Below are 20,849 nucleotides of genomic sequence, written 5' to 3' on the forward strand. Positions count from 1 at the left end.
AAATTGAAAGGCTGATGACTTTTTATTTGCATGTTTTTAATGTAACTATTAAATATATTAAAAGTATATTAAAAAACTAATTTTATATTCTGCCAGTTAAGGATGAAATATAATAGTTATAATAGTTTATTAAAATGAGATTTTTGGAAATCACCAGGAAGCAAAGTGAGAGAGAGAGGGGTTAGGGACGGGAAATGTTCTCGAGCCGGGATTCGAACTCGGGACTCTGAAGTGGTACAGCACCATATGTCGACACATTAACCACTAGGCTATTGCGCCGACCTCTCAAGGTTTTTTTCCTTCACTTTCACAATTTGGTAGTTTGTTCCTTGCTACTGTCGCCAATGGCTTGCTTTGTTCGGGACTTGTGGAGCTGCGCATCAATGGATTTGCTCTTCAGTGTTTGGACTGTCAGCAGTGAAAATTAAACCACACTGCACTGAACTTTCTTGAAAATTCTGAAAACCGGACTGACACGGTTTCAAATTGACTATAATCTTCTATGTTAAGCTGCTTTGACACAATCTACATTGTAAAAGCGCTATAGAAATCCAGATGAATTGAAAATATAGAAGCTGCATCAAATTTATACACCATTTTGAGGGATGTAAACAATAACAAGGGACCTGACGTATTTCCTGTTTTACATTTTAAATTTCCATAGCTTATGACAATCCAAAATGTTCCACATGTTCATAAATTATGTTAAGATAGCTGTTATAAAATCGAGTTATGATTGAATCGACTCTTGTTGCAGATATGAAATAGTTTAACAAGCAGGAAATGTTCATGGGCCAATGACACCCCCACATTGAAACGGCCGATGTTAGTCATGCATCCAACACAATCAACGAGTGCAATTAAAATCCACAGCAAGTCGACTTTACATTTTTATTCAAAACCAGCATGTCGTCATCAGAGCATTCAAGCGGACACAACAGTCCTCGTGTGTCGCTTCATTCAGAACTGCACTCACGCTTCGAGGGTTATCGGGAAACGGTCATTTTTACACACAAACTGTGAGCATTCACTTAACAGAAACACCTGAAAAACATACAACTACGTACAACAGCTCTCAAACAGTCACAGCTTGAGAAATCCAGCTCTCAACACGCATCTCATTATTTCCAAACAGTCTTGTATTTGGTACGGCTTTCTAATAAACCGAAAGCCTCGCCTCATGCCTCTCTACATCTGTCTGGGCATGAGGATACTCCAAAATGGATTTATCATTACAAATTATGCTGTTAGAATCCAGATAAGGAACGCCATGCATGGCTACAACCCAAAACATTTAACAGTCTCGGGTTCAGGGATTTTCTTCAGGCCGAAAAATATTAGGGGGATATGATGAAAGTCTAAAATCAATGCTGCTTTTGTGCTTCCATATTTATTGTGCATTGAAATACTAATTAAATCCAGTGTTTGATAGTCAATATAAAATAATAACTGAAAACTAAATCATACATCAAGGGATACTTCGCCCAAATAATACAATTTTGTTTTCCTCTAATAAAGAACACTGACATTATTTTAAAAGCTCATTTTTAAAAAAGTAATCCAGAGTTAAACAGTTGAGTTTTACAGTCCTGGTCTCGAGGGAGCAGTTTTAGCTTAGCTTAGCATAGATCATTGAATCAGATTAGACCATTAGCATCACTCTTAAACCAACAAGAGTTTTGGTAATTTTCCCATTTAAAGCTTCACTTTTCTGTAATTTCATCGTGTACTAAGACAGACTGAAAATAAAAAAATTGTTGGTATTTTCTAGGTTGATACGACTAGAAACTATATACTTTCATTTTAGTGTAATAATCAAGGAACTTTGCTGCTGTACCATAAGTGTACCATGTCCAATGATATTACACAGCACCTTGGATACTTCAATGTATTCTGATTCAAATAGATATGGCTCTGTATCTGCACCAAAGTAAATATGTTCTGAATTGTCTCTCACAAATGTATGGATGGTTGCAAAATTTTCAAGCGCTGCATAATAACACTGCACCTGTTGTGGCTGTGGTCCAGCAACAAAGTTACTAAACGTAAAATTTTTCGCTTTCCATTAGTCTTAGTACACAATGTAACTACAGAAAAGTCAAGGTTTAAATAGGAAGATCGAAACTCTGGTCATTTTTGAGAGAGATGCTAAAGGTCTAATCCGATTCAATGATCTATGATTAGCTACCATTAGCATCACTCTTAAAAACGACAAGAGTTTTGGTAATTTTCTTATTTAAAAGCTTCACTTTTTTGTAGTTTCATTATGTACTAAGACAGACTGAAAATGAAATGTTATTTTTTAGGTCAATACGACTAGGAACTACATACTTTCATTTCAGCGTAATAATCAACGAACTTTGCAGTCGTACCATGTGCAATGATATTAAGCAGCGCCTTAAAATTGGATACTCCCATGTATTCCAGTTCAAATAGAAATGGCTCTGTATCTGCAATAAAGTAAATATGTTTTGAATTGTGTCTCGCAAATGTATGGATGTTTGCAAGACTCAAGTGCTGCATAATAATGTTGCACCTGTTGTGGCTGTGGTCCGGCAACAAAGTTACTAAACTTTTCGTTTTCCATAAGTCTTAATACACAATGTAACTATAGAAAAGTCAAGATTTAAATAGGAAGATTGAAACTCTTTTTGTCATTTTTGAGAGAGATGCTAACAGTCTAATTTGAATCAATGATTATGCTAAGCTAAGCTAAAAGTGCCGTCAGACATGAATATAAACTAAATAGATAAATAAAAAAAAACTCAACTGTTTAACTCAAGGGGATTTGTGAAATGAAGTTATTTAAAAAAAACAAACTGTTACTTAATGGAGTGTTTCTTCATTTGTAAATCATTTTTAAATGCAGTCTTGGTGATTCAAGCAAGTCAGTGGCTACCACCAGCACTATGATAGTCTAAATACATCAGTTTCCTGCAAAGAATTCATAAGAACTCAATATATCAACGAGCTTCAGGAATTTAATTTTCCAAATACTTGCATTCTATCAACCACCAAGGACCAGATAAGTCTTTTACATCTTGCTGAAGAAAAGTGATTATATTATTAGCAAATGTAATTTTTGTGGTGAACCATCCCTTTAATAGACCTGAGAATTGCATTAAGACTCAAACTCAGTGTATCGGCGGTCCACATAACGTCTTGACTCCATTTCCCAACAGATACTGATTCAGGAACATTCCTAAGACATGCCGTTTCAACTGCAGGTGGAATATTTGCTATATCTTGGCATTTTAAAACACATCACAAGCATGCACAAACCATAGGATTCATACAAAGCCAGGAATGGTTCATACAGAATTGGGTAATAATGGTATACATGCACATAAAAACTAAACCAAATAAAAGGTAGATATAAATAAGCATTAAACCCTCTCGATGATAAATCAAATCTGAATGTGTAGAAGCAAAATCATCTTAAAGCAACATTCAGTCAGATAAATGCATTCTTCTTACTCCTAAAGGTCACGTTTTAAGGGGGCACTTTTAAATTTTTATTTTTTGCACTTATTTGAATTCAACACCTACTCAAATGTTAATCTCCAAAACACATTTTCACTCAAAATTGCAGAGATTGAAATTGGATTCTTTTAGTCAGTGATCAAAAATAAGGTTGAGATTTTCCAAACGCTCCTGTGCATCATTGTGAAAAAACAGACATCCATATCTCAGTACAAATCCGACATCATCCATAATATGTAACCATAAGCGAAACGCACTAAGGCACACAGAGCAGAGCAATGAAATGCGAAGGAAAAGAAATAACGAACGAAAACGAAGCAAATGAGAGCTACATCCAGTGCCTGATGGAAGAGGTTTTAGATCAATGTCTGTGATAAGTGCCGACTTTAATTATGCAGAGTACATCAAATCAACAGGGACACAGATGCACGGTTAATATGGAGAGGTAGTAAACTGGCCATGGTGTGATGGGAAAAAAATGTGCGAGTTGCATGTAAAAACACCAGCTTTGGTATGAAAATCCAACGAATGCAAGAAAACATAGAGGTTCAGTGTGTAAATGCAGGAATTTGCAGGAATTGCAAGTGGTGTAAAATTAAGATTGTTTATTATGCAGCTCACTCAAAGAAGAAAATTGCTTTAAATGAAACATTAAAATATTCACGTTTTGAAGGCTTAACAAAATGGACGATTCTGCTAAGCATGATGGAAAAGCATGACATGTAGGTTAACAAACAAAAAAAGGGTGTAATTACCGGATTTAAAATAAAGAGCATCTGATTACTCGACCCAAAAAAGTTCCTTTTCTTTTGAAAGGCCTGGACTGAAATTCATGTGTGAGTCCAGATTTTGAAAGTCTTATTTTTTTTTCTTTCTTTCAAGTATAATTTACTCCCGTTCGCCATCCTTCCCCAACACCAGACGCCCTCATCAGACTCCATCAGTGAGGTCATGATGAGATTCGGTGGGCGAGAGATTGGGCTAAAATTCTACACTCCACGAGCCTTGATCCTACAAGCCTGACCAGCCCTGGCAGTCTGAGGGTTGTAGAGATGAGGTCTGTGTTTGGACCAGCAGCAGAGTTGGGACAGTCGGAGGAAGTAACAGAGTCCAAACGACAAGAAAGACGAGTCGGACTCACTTCAGCTGTGTTACTTCTTCCGTGGGTGTTGCCTGCGTGCTTGTAATCGACGAGCCCCAGAGGTTTTAGTACCCGTCCCAATAGAGAAGCTGGCTGGTGAAGCACCTGAAATTAAAAATATTGAAGTATATAATAGTCTTGAGATTAGGCCTACGCAATATATCAGGGTATATGCAAGAATCCTAAAGACAGTTTCAAAACCCTTTTAAGACTTTTTAAAGACCTTCTCAGAATATTTTAAGACCTCATCACCACTTCAAGTTCTAATCAGTATCAAACCCTTAACTTAAACAGTTGTAGTTAAATAAATCAATGGAGCACAACCATGCGACAGAACTCTGACAAGAGTAAATTACGTGGTGGTTTTCAGTGACAGGCTTCAGCCACGGTTTAAACTCGTCTTTCTCCATCCAGGAGTACACAAACGTACATTTTCCCATTTTGTCTTCTGTTTCGCTACATGTGGAGCCCGTCACATAACCTTCCCACGTTTGTCGCAAATTACGTGACATCGCCCGGACGAAGAAACTTGGCCGGATGCCTCCTGACACAAACCAATCGCATGGATCGCGCACGCTGTTGTTAATATTAGGAGGAAAATTAATATATTTTTAATTAGTCAAACACTTTGGACAACACTTGAACGAAATTTAAGACCTTGAAAAATGTGAAAAGAACTTTACCTTTTAAGGGCCTTAATTTTTTTCATAATTGATTCATCAAATTTTAATACCTTTAAGACCCAGCGGACACCCTGTATATCGTTTTAGCATCGATATCACGATGTACGCATCCACAAGTCACATCACAGAACCTGCGATGTTGAGTTGGAACATACATATACACACACTCACAGGCCCTTTTAATTAGGTGCACTTGCTTATTTCTAATTAGCTAATCACATTGCAGCGACTCAATGTGTTTAGGTATGTAGACATGGTCAACTGTGGTCATGGTCATCTCTGAACACACAACATGTCGAACATTGAGGCGGATGGGCTACAGCAGTAGAAGACCACACCGGGTGAGAAGATGGTAGGGTCAGAATTTGGGGTCAACAACACAAAAGCATGGACCCATCCTGTCTAGTATAAACGGTTTAGGCTGGTGGTGATGGTGTAATGGTGTGGGGATATTTTATTGGCACACTTTAGGCCCATTAGTACCAATTGAGCATTGTGTCAACGCCACAGCCTACCCGAGTATTGTTGCTGACCATGTCCATTTCTTTATGACCACAGCTTACGATGGCTACTTCCAGCAGGATAACACACCATATCATAAAGTCTGAATCATCTCAGACTGGTATCTTGAACATAACAATGAGTTCAATGAGATCTGGTGACTGGAGGCCATTTGAGTAGAATCTAATCATGGATGTGCAGCCGACAAATCTGCAGCAACTGTGTAATGCCATTATGTCAATATGGACTAAAATCTCTGAGGAATATTTCCAGTACCTTGTTAAATCTATGCCACGAAGGATTAAGGCAGTTCTGAAAACCAAAGGGAATCCAACCTGGTACTAGTACGGTGTACCTAATAAAGTGGCCGGTGACTGTGCATATAGAACTACTGAAACAGTAAACTCTTTGCGGTGCTATTTTATATTTTACTTTTCAATTTCATTGAAAAGCATAAAGCATCATTTATTTCACTTTTATATTTGCTCAATTGTATTTATCACTGTTTTTTATTTGTTTATTACATTTCATGCATAATTCCCACCCCTACAGAATCATCCTAATCAATCTAAAATTAATTATTTCCGAATAGGGCTATTTAAGTCATCTGGTGAAATGTATAAAAATGATGATCAAGTGTGACTGTAAGCTTACCAAATGGTGAAGCACCCAAGCCGCCCATTGCTCCAAATCCTGGTGTTCCAGGACTGCCGAATGGCATGGACATTCCTGGAGACGCCTGGCCAAAAGCAGGAGTCGATGTTCCTGGGACACACAAGCAGGATGTGTTATGAACATTCATTGAAGGCATAGTTCAACTAAAAAAAAAATTATTCTGTCATTTACTCTTGCTTGTTGCAAACACAAAGATGACCCTTCAAAGAACGCTAAAAACCTGAAACCCTTAACATTCATAGTTTTAGTTTTCACTACTTTGAAAGTCAATGATTACAGGTCTTCAGCTTTCTTCAAAATATCATTGTGTGTGTTCAACAGAGGATAGAAACTTTTGACAGGTCAAAATCCACAGTAACTACTTAAGGGAAAACATTTAAATTTTTATGTGTATTATCCCTTTAGCACAGATCATAAAATACCTCAAACGTTAAATTTTATTCAATTACTAGGGGTGTAATGAAGCATACTGATCAGGGATCAGCCGTGGATCCCAATTCTAGGTTCGGAACACACATGACCCGCGGATTAATAACTTTTTTTGCACTTGTTGGTTAATCCTGTATTTGTAACAATTGCAGAGAGATCACCTCCCGCATCTTTCAAATCTTGTGTATAAAAGCATTTTTACATCCCTGTAAAATGTAATGATGACAAAATAAATGCTTTATTAGGTTATTAACTAAAGGTGTGTTCTGTCACTGCTTGTTTACATTGTGTAACCATTGGTTGGTGACAAACAACCATCAAAATTGTCACTGAATAGGTTTTCAAAAATAATACACCTATAATAAAGTGTGAAGTTTTGTGTGTGAATTGTTGAATCATTAATTGAAAATAAATATGATATGTTGTACAAGATGTTAGATTTCGATATTTAGCATTATTAGCAACAAAAGCAAAGATCATTTATGAAAATGAAAGGTTCCAACTTACAGTTTTTGCAGTAATATTTTTGTGTAAATGTAAAGCAAATGACATTTGTCTCCTCGCTTTTTTGCTGATCCGAAAAAATGGTTTGATTCGTGACTCAAAAACTGTAGTGTGATCCGAACTATGAGATTTGTGATCCGTTACACTACTATTAATTACCAATTATACAGTAAAAAAGATAAGAACATTTCTGGTGCAACTTTCTATTCAATTTAGTATTTCTATACTACAAAACTATAAATATATTTTAGAAGTTATTTAACTTGATCAAATATATACATTCTTTATTATTGATCATAATAGTTAAAACAACGAGACAAAAAAAGAGCAAGATGCAAAAAAGGTTACCAGCAGCCCCAAATTAATGAAATAAAATGCTTAGAAACTTCACATTTTAATAAACATTACTATTAGTTCCTCTCATTTCTCAGAGCCAAAAACTAAGAAATAAACTAAAAGATTGATAAAGTATTTAAAAACTGAACTTACAGTAGCATTCAATATAAACCATTATAAAAGATTTTATTTTTTACAGGGCTCGAAATTGCGACCATTTTGGTCGCATATGCACCCGAAATTTTATCTATGCGACCTTAAAATATATTTGGGAGCATTTCTGCGAGTGGTTAAAATTGTTGTGTGCGACCAGTTTTTGCTGCAAAATGTTCATCACGTGCGCGGATTTGGGAGACATTCACGCAGAATGCATCTCTAAGCTCTCTGTCTGCACTTGAATCGCGAAACGCAGCGCTCAGGAATGGTTTAAAACAGTTGTCATGTCACCTTGCTGCAGTAAACAAATCCAAGTCTGTAATGCTTGCCCCGCCTTTGCGCTTTTCTTATTGGCCCACCACTGCTCTAGCACTGAACGCGAATGATTAATATCAGCTTTCAATCACTCAATGCCTTCTGGCTTTGGATGACAGAGCTACTACCGCGAAAAATTATAAAGCGCTGAAGATGAGAATGAAGATAACACTGGCAGATTTTGTTTTAGAAACCATGGCATCTACAGTAACAAATAATGACACATCTTACTAGTGATCATGTGCTGAATGTTAATCCACCATCTACACTTTTCGAAGAGTAGAAGACTTCCGTTGGCTTCAAGTCCGCGGTGAAAAGTCTGTGGGATGGAGTTTTCAGGTAACTGTTTGCCACATCTAGCACGACAGCTTCTGTTTAATCCTTGTTATAATCGCCAGATGCTGTCCGCCGCGCAAGGGGCAGATATATGTCAAATTTAACACTACGAACACCATTGCAAACGGGCTTACACTGAGTAAACTAATATCGCTACTCCTAAAAAGACCGGTATTGCTATTATACTGTATATATTATATTATATATATAACATATGCATATAATAAGGTACAGTACATGTCAAAAGCATCAGCGCAATATCAGACAGCACTTGTGAGAACAGCAGAGTTATACCGTTAACCGATTCATTCAAGCAGTGCGTGCAGGGCCGGTGAGCGCTCCGTCTATGTTTTGGTCACTCAGTTATGTTATAAAAATTAATTTTCTTGTGATAACGGGATTTCGTTGAGACATATTTTCCTCAAGCTTGCATATAACGTTATATATTTTAATTTTTTTTGCTTGTCAGTTTGATTAGTGTTAATTTCAAATACAATAAATATGTTTGTATAAAACTTGTAGTAACGGTGCTCATAATTGGTGGTGCGACTAAATTTTGGCTGATGCTAAAGTTAGGAGCACCGGTGCTACCAAGCAAAAAGGTCAATTTCGAGCCCCGTTTTATTTAACAAATTAAAAGTGAGTTAAGCAGAATGTGGGAAATAATGCCCTACACAAAAAAAAAACTCATCTCTCACATTGCACAACTTGTCTCTTGGCAATTTTAACTCCATTATACAGGCTAAGGCTTCTTTGGAACATTCAAATTTTTTAATTCATGCCTGGCGTGAGGATATTAGTTCAAATACAGTGAAGATCAGGTAGAAAAGCACTGCAAAGTCATGACTAGTAGTTTTGAAAATTTACAGCAAACAAGTTTTAGCATGCTTGATAAAATTTGACAATACAGGCAGCAGATGAGTCAAGCATGTACATAAGGGAGGAAAACGGCACCCGATAATCAAGATCAAAGAGAATGGGTACAGAAACCGCAGGTGTTACACTAAATAACAAGAGCAGACAAAACCTGAATAACAATGTTGTTAACTTACTACACGTTGCCAGATTACAAAACGGATCAAAAAGCTTAACACTCATATACTTGATTATGACAAGGAGGTTAAATAATTTGACATTTTACATAAAATGGGTTTTAAATAATTTAATGCTTCTGGTTGATAATTTGGTCAAACCTAGTGCTTTGAAAGATTGAGGCAAAATATATAAATGACAATCAGTTTTTAAGGGGGCTTAAGGGGATATTTCACCAGAAAAGTTAATCGTGTCATCATTTACTCACATTATACTTGTGCCATTCCAGTTTGAGTGTTTTGTTCTTCAGCGCAAAATGAGATTTACTGAATGCTTATAACCTGTAACGATTAACTTCAGTAGTAGGAAATACAAATACTATGGGAGTCAATCTTTACAGGTTTCTAGCATTTTTAGTGCACTTGTCACAAATGGGTATAAAGCAAGTAAAATGTGAGTAAATGATGACAGAATTTTCAGTTCTGGGCGAATTTGAATTAAAATGCTTAAATTTGTGTACAGATTTTACATTTAGCGGACATTTGAACAAGCAGTGAATGCAACGCCTCGAAATTCGGGCACCATCTCCAAAAACACTCGATTGATCTCGGCAGGCAGATCAACATTCACCACATGATCGCTGTCATCGGCGCCATTATTTGTAACTTTAGGTGGGGTTTGCAAACCGGTGTACTTTTCACTCTTCACCTGTTTGCATTTCCTGCTGTCACAAAAGCTCCCTGTCATCTGAGAGTAGAGCTGCACGATTCTGGCTAAAATGAGAATTGCGATTTTTTTGCTTAAAATAAAGATCACGATTTTCTCACAATTCTAGATGTAAAATAAAGGTATGATAAAAACAAACATATGGCACAACATCGATAATAATATTATGTGTAGGTCTACTGGTTTCTATAAATGATTTTATTCTACTTATAATAATTCTGATGTTGAATTATTATGCTTGAGATGCTTGCAATCTGTTATATTAGACAAATTTATTCACTGGTAAAATCAGACATTTGCCATTATGAGATTATATTCAACAATATATAGGCTAGAGTAGTTATACTGACATTATAAACATTTATTTTCATGTACAACTGTGGGTTCGCTATGAAAGAAAAACCATCACATGCTTGTCGTAATGATAACTCGATATGATCATTTAAATGAAGTGCACACTTTCGGTTTCATTTTGACTGCTAAGTGCTTGTTCATACTTCGCGTGCGGCTCCCAAACGATCACTCTGTGCCACAAACTGTCTATTATTTACAACTGTATTACCTGTTACTCGCAACATATGCAGGTTCTGTTAACAAAAGTAGACGCGCCCTCTCTGTGATAACAGCTCACGTCACGTGTGATTTCCAGGCCTCGAAAACATCATTATATGAAGACAAAAATGACATTTTAAGGTGAATTATACCTATGAATACAGTATGTGACTCATTCAACATCATTTGGAGGTGTCAATGTCACTTAGGAACGTGTGTGAAACAATGAAAAGACTCGTGCAGCCGCCTTTTCTTCTCTCCTGAACTTGAAAATATGATTGGCAGAATTGTAGAAATGCTGGATTAAGATCGTCTAGGGGTAGAATCGAGATCGCGATCTTTTAACGATTAATTGTGCAGCTCTATCTGAGAGCATAAAGCCTTGAGGGATTGACAGCTGATATGAACCAATATAGCGGCAGGGAAGACTGATTCAGCACGGTTTTAGAAAAAAAAAATAAACAGGTCGCACTACAACCACTATATGCAGTCGCACAAATGCTCCCAAATATATTATGAGGTCGCATAGATTCAATTCCGGGCGCATATGCGACCAAAATGATCGCAACTTCGAGCCCTGTGTCAGGAAAACAATTCAACCAAAGAAACCAGTCAAACATTCTTAAGAGTAAAAAGATAAAGTAATAACCACAACTGATCAATGTGAAATATGACCTCTTGACTTTTATTAATTAAAAGGACTTACCAAAAGCAGGCTTGCTGTCAGTGTTATTGGCTCCAAAAGAAAACCCTTGGGGTTGAGCTGCAGGCGCAGGGGTCCCAAATGGTGTTGATGAAAGTGACGCCCCAAAGTTAAACCCTCCAGAGGCAGGAGGAGCCGGAGTACTTGGTGCAGTGTTCTGATTGGCTGTTGGTGCCCCTCCAAAGGTGAACGTAGGTGCTGGGGCAGGTGCAGGGGCCGCAGTCTGTGTGGTGGCCCCAAAGACAGGTGTTGCAGAAGGTGTGGTGGTGTTTCCGAAAGAAAAGCCGGATGACACTCCACCAAATGCAGGCTGACTATTAGTCCCAAATGCAGGTGCTGATGTGCTGGCAGCGGTGCCAAATGTGAACGGTGATGCACCGCTGCTTGCGCCGGCGGCTCCAAATGCGAAAGGCTTTGGAGCAGCGAGGGCCTGCGGTGTGGATGCTGGGAAATTGGATGATGTGGTGAAAGTCGAGCTTCCAAATGTGGTTTGTGTTGTGGGCGCTTCTGAGGACGTGGTGGCATTGCTGGTCACACCGAATCCACCAAATGGAGTTGTTGTGGAGTTCTGGTTCGTGGACTGCTGGCCAAATGTGAACGTGTTTTGGGCCTGTGGGGCGGCAGCTGGTTTTGCTGCACCAAATTGAAAAGCGGAGTTAGCGCTGCCAACGCTAGCAGTGTTGGTGTTCAGCGCAGGTGTTGCCGTAGTAGTTGATGTAGCTCCAAACTGGAACGTGGGGTTTGTGGCAGGAGCAGATGTGGTTGGTGTGGACCATTTTCCAAACAGAGACTGGGAGGGAGTCTGTGTGGCCGGGGCGGCAGAAGAGGGCACTGTTGTTGGCTGGGTACTGGTTAATCCACCAAATAACATCGCACTGTTCTGTGAGGCTGGAGCTGCAGGGGTTGATGTTGTCGGTGTGATGGTCTGCCCGAATGCACTAACGCCACTAATTGTGGTGCTGCCAAATAAAGGCTTGAAGGTGGGCTGGGTGGGTTTGACCTCGGGTGTTGAAGCAGGGGTGGTGCTTGCTGCACTGAAAATGGGCTTAAACCCAGATGAGAGAGGATTGCTAATGCTGTTGACTGATGCAGCTGTGTTTGTAGGTGCGGCAACTGTAGACTTGGGAGGCTCAGATGCAGGTGTGGCCACAGGTTTGATCAAGCTAAACAGGCTGCTGCCTCCACCCAGCGATGAAATGGTTGATGGGGGCTGAAGAGGTTGGGCCAGGATCTGAGCAAAGGTGGAGGGCATGGAGGTGGCTGGTTTGAAAGCAGGTGATGATATGGAGGATGGGGCAGAGAATGAGGATTGCAGAGCAGTGGGACCCGATTCAGACTTGACAACTCCACTGCTTGGGATTATGGATGCAGCAGGAGCAGAAAGACTGGATACAGGCACTGCTGGAGCTGAATACAGAAGAACATAAACATGATCAAGTATAAAACAGAAAAACAACATCAATATTACGGTAGAGACCAAGTATCATCTATTTTAAGTAATTATATAAAATACTGTTAAAAAAATGGGATTATCGTTTTCTTTTTTAAAACCTTATCGTTTTCTTTTTTTAAAAACTTTAATTTAGCAGCAAAAGTGATATATATATATATATATATATATATATATATATATATATATATATATATATATATATATATATATATATATAGATAGATAGATAGATAGATAGATAGATAAGAAATGTATTTTCTAATAATAATAAATGCAGCACTGGTTAGTGTGACTATTTTCTGAGTGGTACCGTTCAGTATAATTCTGTACTAGGGCTGTGCGCTTAATTGAACATGCGTGATTTCTAAATTACCTAACGGTAAGATTTTCCCGCAGCATGCCACTTAAACCAATCATAATGCAGCACGCCTAAACAGAGCACGAGAACAGGAGACTGAGCTAATTGACAAACAGCCTGGATAAACTGGGATGATAAGTTCCGACTTGGTGCCAAAAAAGTCAACATCTGTGGTGTGGAACTACTTTGGATACAGAAAGGCTGATTTAATCACAGAATCAGGTCATTTGTAAGACCTGTCAGTCACATATTGCATGTGTAAATTACGATGACTATTGTGCGCGCAATATGTGAACGGACCTCGGCTCAGTTGGCATTTCTGTGTGGAGTTTGCATGTTCTCCCTGCCTTCGCGTGGGTTTCCTCCGGGTGCTCAGGTTTCCCCCACAGTCCAAAGACATGCGGTACAGGTGAATTGGGTAGGCTAAATTTTCCGTAGTGTTTGAGTACGAGTGTGTGTGTGAATGTGTGTGTGGATGTTTCCCAGAGATGGGTTGTGGCTGGAAGGGCATCCGCTGCGTAAAAACTTGCTGGATAAGTTGGCGGTTCATTCCACTGTGTCGACCCCAGATTAATAAAGGGATTAAGCCGACAAGAAAATGAATGAATGAATGAATGAATATGTGAACGGCCTATTTCACAGCAGTATCATCATAAAGAGGTCTATGATCTATGCATGGCAAAAAAATAAATAATCTGTGGACACGTAGAAAAATACACGCCTTGTAGAAAAGTACACTTCTGACATGTGGTCAAACAAAACATCAGAGCCTTTCATTACATCAGAGCATTTGTTACACCTTTACTAGGTGATTTTTATTTTTTTTGCCTCATGTCTGTTTGAGACATGTTACAGTTTTTAATTAAGATCTAACTATTTTCCTTTGGAAATAGGTTTCAGAATCACAGTGTAAAATGTCTGTGTGTCAAAATCGAAATTGCAATATTGTTCAAGAAAATTGTGACGGGTTTCTTTTGCCCATTTCACACAGCCCTACACTGTACAGTACTATACAGTACAGGCAACCCAAATGTACACTTGGAGGTTGGAGTAGGCCAAAATGTTGCTATCAAAGTAATGTACACTGAAAGTAGTGATTAACGTTATTCTCATGTGAAGTCAAGTCATAGGGGCCATTTACATATTGGGTCTTTTTGTGATTTATTGCTAGTCATTCCTTCTTTAGGTACCCTTTGGAATGGTCCCAAAAATCGTGGTAGATTTGGTCATTTTGGTAAGATTCAAAACATCTGACTTTGAAAATAAAATGTATTGTACTGAAGCATACCGCTTAGCAAATTTAACAAAGTGCAATAAATACCTGCAGTGGTAGTGCCCATCAGAGTCGGAGCAGTGAGAAGAGGATTATTCTTCATGTTTTTCAGAGACTCCAGCAGGGGGTTTGAAATGCTTGAAGCTGGTGCAGTTGAAACAGTTGTGGCAGCTGTTAGAGATGCGGTAGTGATGGCGGGGGATGAGATGAGGGTTAGAGGTGCAGAGCTGGCCGTGCTGGACGCAGTGATGGTTAGGTCAATAGTTGGAGCAGGAGTTGTAGTAATAGCTGGTGTGGTCTCAGGCTTGGGTGTGGAGAGAGAAAGCAGAGAGGGAACAACGCTCGTAGCAGGTGCTGTCCCGGATGTGGAGATTGGAGCTGGCTGAGAGAACAGGGATAAAGTGGGAGCTGAAACTGGGGCAGGAGCAGGTTCAGATGCTGGAGGAGGAATCTCCGGTTCTGGAAAAAAAAATATTAATGGATTTAGCTGCAAGCATTTCATTTTGTTGCAACTCTAACCATTCAAACTGGATTTAAAAGATCTCACCAGGCTCCTCCAGGACTTTCTGTATCTTGCTGAGAGCGGCTTTCTTCTCCATATCTAGATCTTTCACTGTGATTGTATATCCAACCTCAGGAGGTGGTGGCTGCAGACACAATTACAGTGATAAATAACCATAATGCAAAAGTGCCATGAATGCTAATCTAAAGCAGCTTTGATCATTACCAAAGAAATCTGATCTCCTCTGTTTGTGGTGACCAGCTGAATTTTGCGTTTACGTTTGCCACCGCTGCTTCCAGAGTCTGACGTTGATGTCGCAACAGGTGCCTCAGATTTTGGGGTAAGTTTAGCTAGCATAAACAAAAACAAAAGTTAAGCCTTGGTATTAAAGAGGAAAACCAACATTTTAATTATACTACTATATTATTTTGTAGACTTGTTCAATTTTCTTTCTCACTTGTATTTGGAGAAGGGTCAGGATCAGCTGCCACCTTATCCGTTTTAGCGAAGGATGTTGAACTTGGTGAGGTAGCATCTTCCTCCCTACAGAGTTTAGCAATAGTTTATTAATTAGAGTAGTTGTGTGTTCACATTTTATATCAAGGCCAATTTTTAAAAACACATTTTTTTATTTAAGTTTTTATTGCAGAGAGATACAATTCACAGCATCAGTAGACATGTCACTTTTACAGCTTTTCCAGTTCAAATTCGCCATTCCGGGATCAAAGAGGAGACACGAATCTCTTCATGACAGTGACAGAACAACATACCCCTTTGCCTTATTTTACATAACTCTTATCAAAACTATATACAGAAAAAAAGGGAAGGGACAATATTATCAGTAAAATTAATCTTAGATTCTATAGAAAAAAGACATTAGGTTTAATTGGATTAATGTACTCAATCCATTTAAACCACAGGTCAACAAGTTGTTTTGGCTTTGCACACAATATGTAATTTTCTCTATAATGAATATATTTTTCAAAACATCAATTAAATCCTGCATTTGTGGTGGATTTAGGCATGAGATGATAACTGTTTTCAGGGTATATCGCAGTTTGGAAAAGACAAGGTTTTAAAATTGCAAACATTTTCTGTAAAACCGTTCCTAAGGTATGTGTAAGATTTTTTACTATTTTATTTTTTGTTTAGTTTCTTTAAAAAAAATTAAATGTATTGTTTTTTACTCAGACATTTAAAAAGAATATATTTTAGAGCAGTTCTCACAATACCATGATATTTTTATCCAAGGTTATCACACCATCAGAATCTTATACCGGCCGAAGCCTAGGTGGATTAGGTTTACACCAGCATCTAGTAATGGCTTTTTTTTTTACTTAAAGCAAGGATGACTATACATATATACATTTTATCTTTCTAAGAAATCTATTGACAGCATACCCAAATAAAGTACCTCAAACCTGAAATCAATTGCAGTATTTAAGATACTTTCTAAAATGCTATGTATCCCTTTAAAAAATCGTCTTATATTAGGACATTCCCAAAATCTGTAAAAATGATTAGCGTAACGCCAAACTTTTTAAATAATAATACAAATCTAAAGACAGATACCTTGCTTTCTTGGCAGCTCGCTCTGGAGTCTGACACCGAGATCCTCCTGGGCTTGTGAAGGGAGAAAGACTGAGACTGGATGCTGCTCGTCTCTGGATATACAAAATCAAGGGAACAGAGTGAATGAATGCAAAACAACGTCAATATGTTCTTAACATGACAATTACTATATTTCTTGTTACATTTTCTCAAATTTACATCACTAACTTTTTATAGCTTGCCTATAAGGATAAAAGTGGATACCTGTGGATAACCCTGTGAGGAGCTGTAGGAACTGCGAATGGGATTTCGGACAGATCCAGGTACACCACTGGGAACAGGAGCACCACTTATAGAGCTGACAGAGGAGGTGCGAGACCGCTTCATGATGGACTCTTCAATGAGAGAAGAGTTCATGCCTCTCTTCAGACTGCCAGGTCTGAGAAGTAGAGGATAAGAGATAATGAATCTCAATGACTCTGTAAAACCTTGTATTAAGATCACAAGTGGTAGGTTGAAGCTAAATACAGGTGTAAATAAGACCCAACACCACACAACCACATAGAAAAATGCATTCAATTATGTGGTTTTATTAGCGTAACAAATCATGTGGTTAAATACGCTCACCTACTATGGACTTTAATTGGAAGAAAGTGTCACCTACTTTGGCACGAGCTGAGACGGAGCTCCATTTGCAAGAAGAGGCTCAAACGCTGACTGAGAACTTCCACTGCTGTCATGTCGCCTAATGAAACCAAGATAATTTGGTGACGTTTAAAAACCAACTGCAATTTCGTAGATACGTTCAACAGGACAAGCTAGAAGTTTGACTCTAAAAGGATAACAGATCTAAACTGACTTCCATTTGGTCACTTTCTATCCATCTCATACCTCCTTTTGCTCTTCTGCCCTGAGGAAGCACTCTTGTCCTCCTCATCAACCTCTCTCTTCCTGCTCTCTCTGAGCACGCTCAGGACAGCCTCTCTGGAGCAGGGGTCAGCCTGTGCTCCAATCCCAGGAGAGGTGACGGCTCCAGGGGAGTTCAGGTGATTAAAGCTAAAATAAAAATTCAGCATTTATGTATAAGCAAAGAATGTTATTTTTTCTCCTTAAACCCAAGCAGTACAATTTTGCAGTAATCATATAAGCTACGGTTAGTGTTAAAGGAGATCATTAATCCAAATAGATTTCTTAATTAAGCTACAGGCAAAACCAATTGTAATAGCAGTGCATTAAATCCACTAGAGAGACTTTGAAGTAACTCACAATGATGACCGAGTGGAGTCTGGTCTGGCGATCTTCACCGTGACTGGACTGTGAACAGTAGGTGAATTGCGTTGGGTGAGGATATTCTTCTTACGGTATCCATCCCATTTTGCCGGTGGCATGACTCCAATGGGAGATGTGCCTGTCTGTTGAAGGGGGTAATGTCTCTGGGGGGTGATGGTGAACCGGCTCGCATTTCCTGCAGGGTCCCTGATTACATTGAGACATTAACAGGTTCATTGTTTTTATTTTTTAAGAACTTTAACTAAAGAGTAATTCCATGCAAATGTCAACCTTTCCATGAAAAAAAGTCGTCACCAAAATAGCGAACCCCTTAAAAAATCTTTTTGTGTGTATTCTTGTATTTTATAGTACTGTTGAAATACTCAAAAATGTCTGTCAATGTTTTTAAAACAATTATTTTTGATTTACTAAAGTCAAACAAGTGCAAATTTCACACCGATCACATCCATAACTAAGCTTTTTCCTCATAAATGCAAAAAAAAAAAAAATAATAATAATAATAAAAAATAATAATTTTTATTCTCTGGAGACAACTTTTATCCTTTTGATTAGCATCGTTTATTTTGGGTTCACAGAATTTTTTACAAAGTACACTGAAATAAATGATGTCTGCAAAACTGTTGCAAACAATTTATTTGTGTTAAATTAAAACCAACTAATTTAATTTAATAAAACTCAACTTAATTGGTTTGTTGAAATTCAGCCCAAATAAATTGTGTAGAGCCACTTGACGTAAAAAAAAAAATTAAGAGTAAATCCAAGGAATCATCTCTGAATATTTTTTCAGTGTATGTTGTAGACTGTCAACTCGCTAACTTCATTGGGCACATCCATAACGCATGTTTATTTTCCACATTTAAAATATAAAAAATGTTTACAGATTGATATTTTTCTGATCCCATAACATTGTGGTTAGTTGTTTTAAATAATATAAAGAGATGTTTAAGATAATGCTAACATTTACTTTTTCTGTGCATTTATATGTTGAGTTTACAACAAATGTCACATCCATAGCGCTGGAATTGCTCTAAAGCAAAATCCTTCATGCTATGTATATATATGCCTGACTTTACATATTTAAATACATATACACATATATATTTAAAAAAAGAATCCGCAATTTTCTGTCCAAAATAAATCAATTATCATTAAAACAAGGATGTAACCAACGGTTCTACTTTAAGGCTTCAAATAAACTGAAGATAATGTCAAAACATGGGTGAAATAACGTTCCACTGTCTTTCTGTGAATACATTTATGTTAAAAATGAAACCAACATACTCTGACCTGCACTTGTGCTAAAAAAAACATCAATGCATATTGCATAACATACATTTTTGTTATGCTTTTAACTATTAAAATATGTTAAGGAATTGCTAAAACAATTATGCTGCAAAATAAAAGTTAGCAATTTATTTATTGGGACAAAAAAGCAGTTTAATGACATCAAATAATTTGTGCTAAAGTTGCCATTTTTAGATTTTTCTATAAACCAAAGTTACACTGACTGAACAGCATTTCAGTGGGCGATGTCTTCAATAAATCAAAGTAAAAAAAAAGTTACTAAAAAAAAAAGTTGGAAAATAGATAACTGTAACGTTCTAAGATAACATTCATTTGTTTTAATGATTGAAATCCATTTTAGACTTATAGAGGTTTAATATATAATATACTAAATACATTTCCTTTAACAACTTACAATGTCTAGAATAGAATATTAGATGTTTTTGAAACCCAATAAAGTCTTTGTACACAAAAGTACTAATGAAATAGTAATTTATTAATAATTATCTAAGCATTGCTACTTTAACAATAGTGACAAACTCTTAAAACAGTCAAAACTACACTAAAGAAACCAATTCTTTAAGAGGAGCTTTCAAAGTATAAGCAGTCATAAGACAAAACACGACACAAGTGCGATCATTAAGCTGTCAAAAAAGCACATTGAAGCCATGTGGGACTCTTTAAGCAAGCCTACACGTGCGGTGACGGGCGACCAGACCGCTGTAGGAGGAGCAGTGCGCCTGACCAGCTCCAGGAACTCCCACATTTTCAAATCATGGAGGGAAAAGTGGGACAACGTACATGCAAGTACAACTAGATGTGAGGCCAAATGCCTTATATCATTACAGCGTAAGACAGGAAGATCTGATTACTCTTTTTAAAAGTTGAGAGCTTAGAGAAAGTGCCAAGACAGCTTTTAGCGTTTACCCGAATGACAGTCTTCTGTTAGGGGTGTGAACGGCATGATTGGGTCGGGCGAGTCTCTCCCGGAGCTGTTCTCTGGGGTGCATGAAAGACCCCGATCCCCCGGCGGGCCTCACCGCGGCGGAGGGGCTTTCTTCGGGCTTGGCGAGGTAACTTCCCATGAGTATATCCCGAGGGCTGAACACCGACTCACTGAGCTGCTCTCTTCTATAGTACGAGCCCACAAAGTGTCTATCGCTGGGTGACGCGAAAGAGGTTCTAGCATCACTTTTGCGTATCTTGTTTCTGCCGGCGGCCGGGACACCGCTAAAAGTCCTGCCCGGCAACCAGCGCAGCAGAGCCGGCGGGACGCTCAGGCCACGGCGTGGATTGAGGCCTAGTCTCTCGAAGAGCTGTAACTCCTCCGCTTTATGAAAATAAACGACACAAGACACGACACAGATAAAAAGTATGTACAAATAAGCTGGTATGTAGCTCAAAACGAGTAAAAGAATGAAGAGAGAGAAGACCACAGCGGAGAAAACGACTAGCCGCCGTTTATCTTCTGGAGACATGGCGGCACCGCGCCGCCGAGGGAAGATATCCCATAATTCCCTGCGCCCGCGCGCGTTGTTTACGTCTCGAGGTTGTTCGTGACTGCAC

At 38.3% G+C, this 20,849-nt stretch overlaps 1 protein-coding gene across 1 annotated transcript; it reads right to left on the bottom strand.

The window, feature by feature from the left end:
• Positions 1–863: 863 nt before the first annotated feature.
• Positions 864–20,848, bottom strand: pom121 (POM121 transmembrane nucleoporin). Its single transcript, NM_001366408.1, has 13 exons — positions 20,211–20,848; positions 17,976–18,185; positions 17,601–17,765; positions 17,374–17,454; positions 16,974–17,148; positions 16,731–16,822; positions 15,616–15,701; positions 15,384–15,508; positions 15,204–15,303; positions 14,705–15,115; positions 11,576–12,979; positions 6,463–6,573; positions 864–4,729 (listed from the first exon to the last, which is right to left on the bottom strand). The coding sequence occupies exons 1-13, from the start codon at positions 20,759–20,761 to the stop codon at positions 4,635–4,637; spliced, it is 3,606 nt and encodes a 1,201-aa protein (NP_001353337.1). The 5' UTR covers positions 20,762–20,848; the 3' UTR covers positions 864–4,634.
• Between the last annotated feature and the right edge of the window lies 1 nt (position 20,849).

The sequence above is a fragment of the Danio rerio genome, chromosome 10 (genome assembly GCF_049306965.1).
Source record: "Danio rerio strain Tuebingen ecotype United States chromosome 10, GRCz12tu, whole genome shotgun sequence".
In the NCBI taxonomy this organism is placed as follows: Eukaryota; Metazoa; Chordata; class Actinopteri; order Cypriniformes; family Danionidae; genus Danio; species Danio rerio.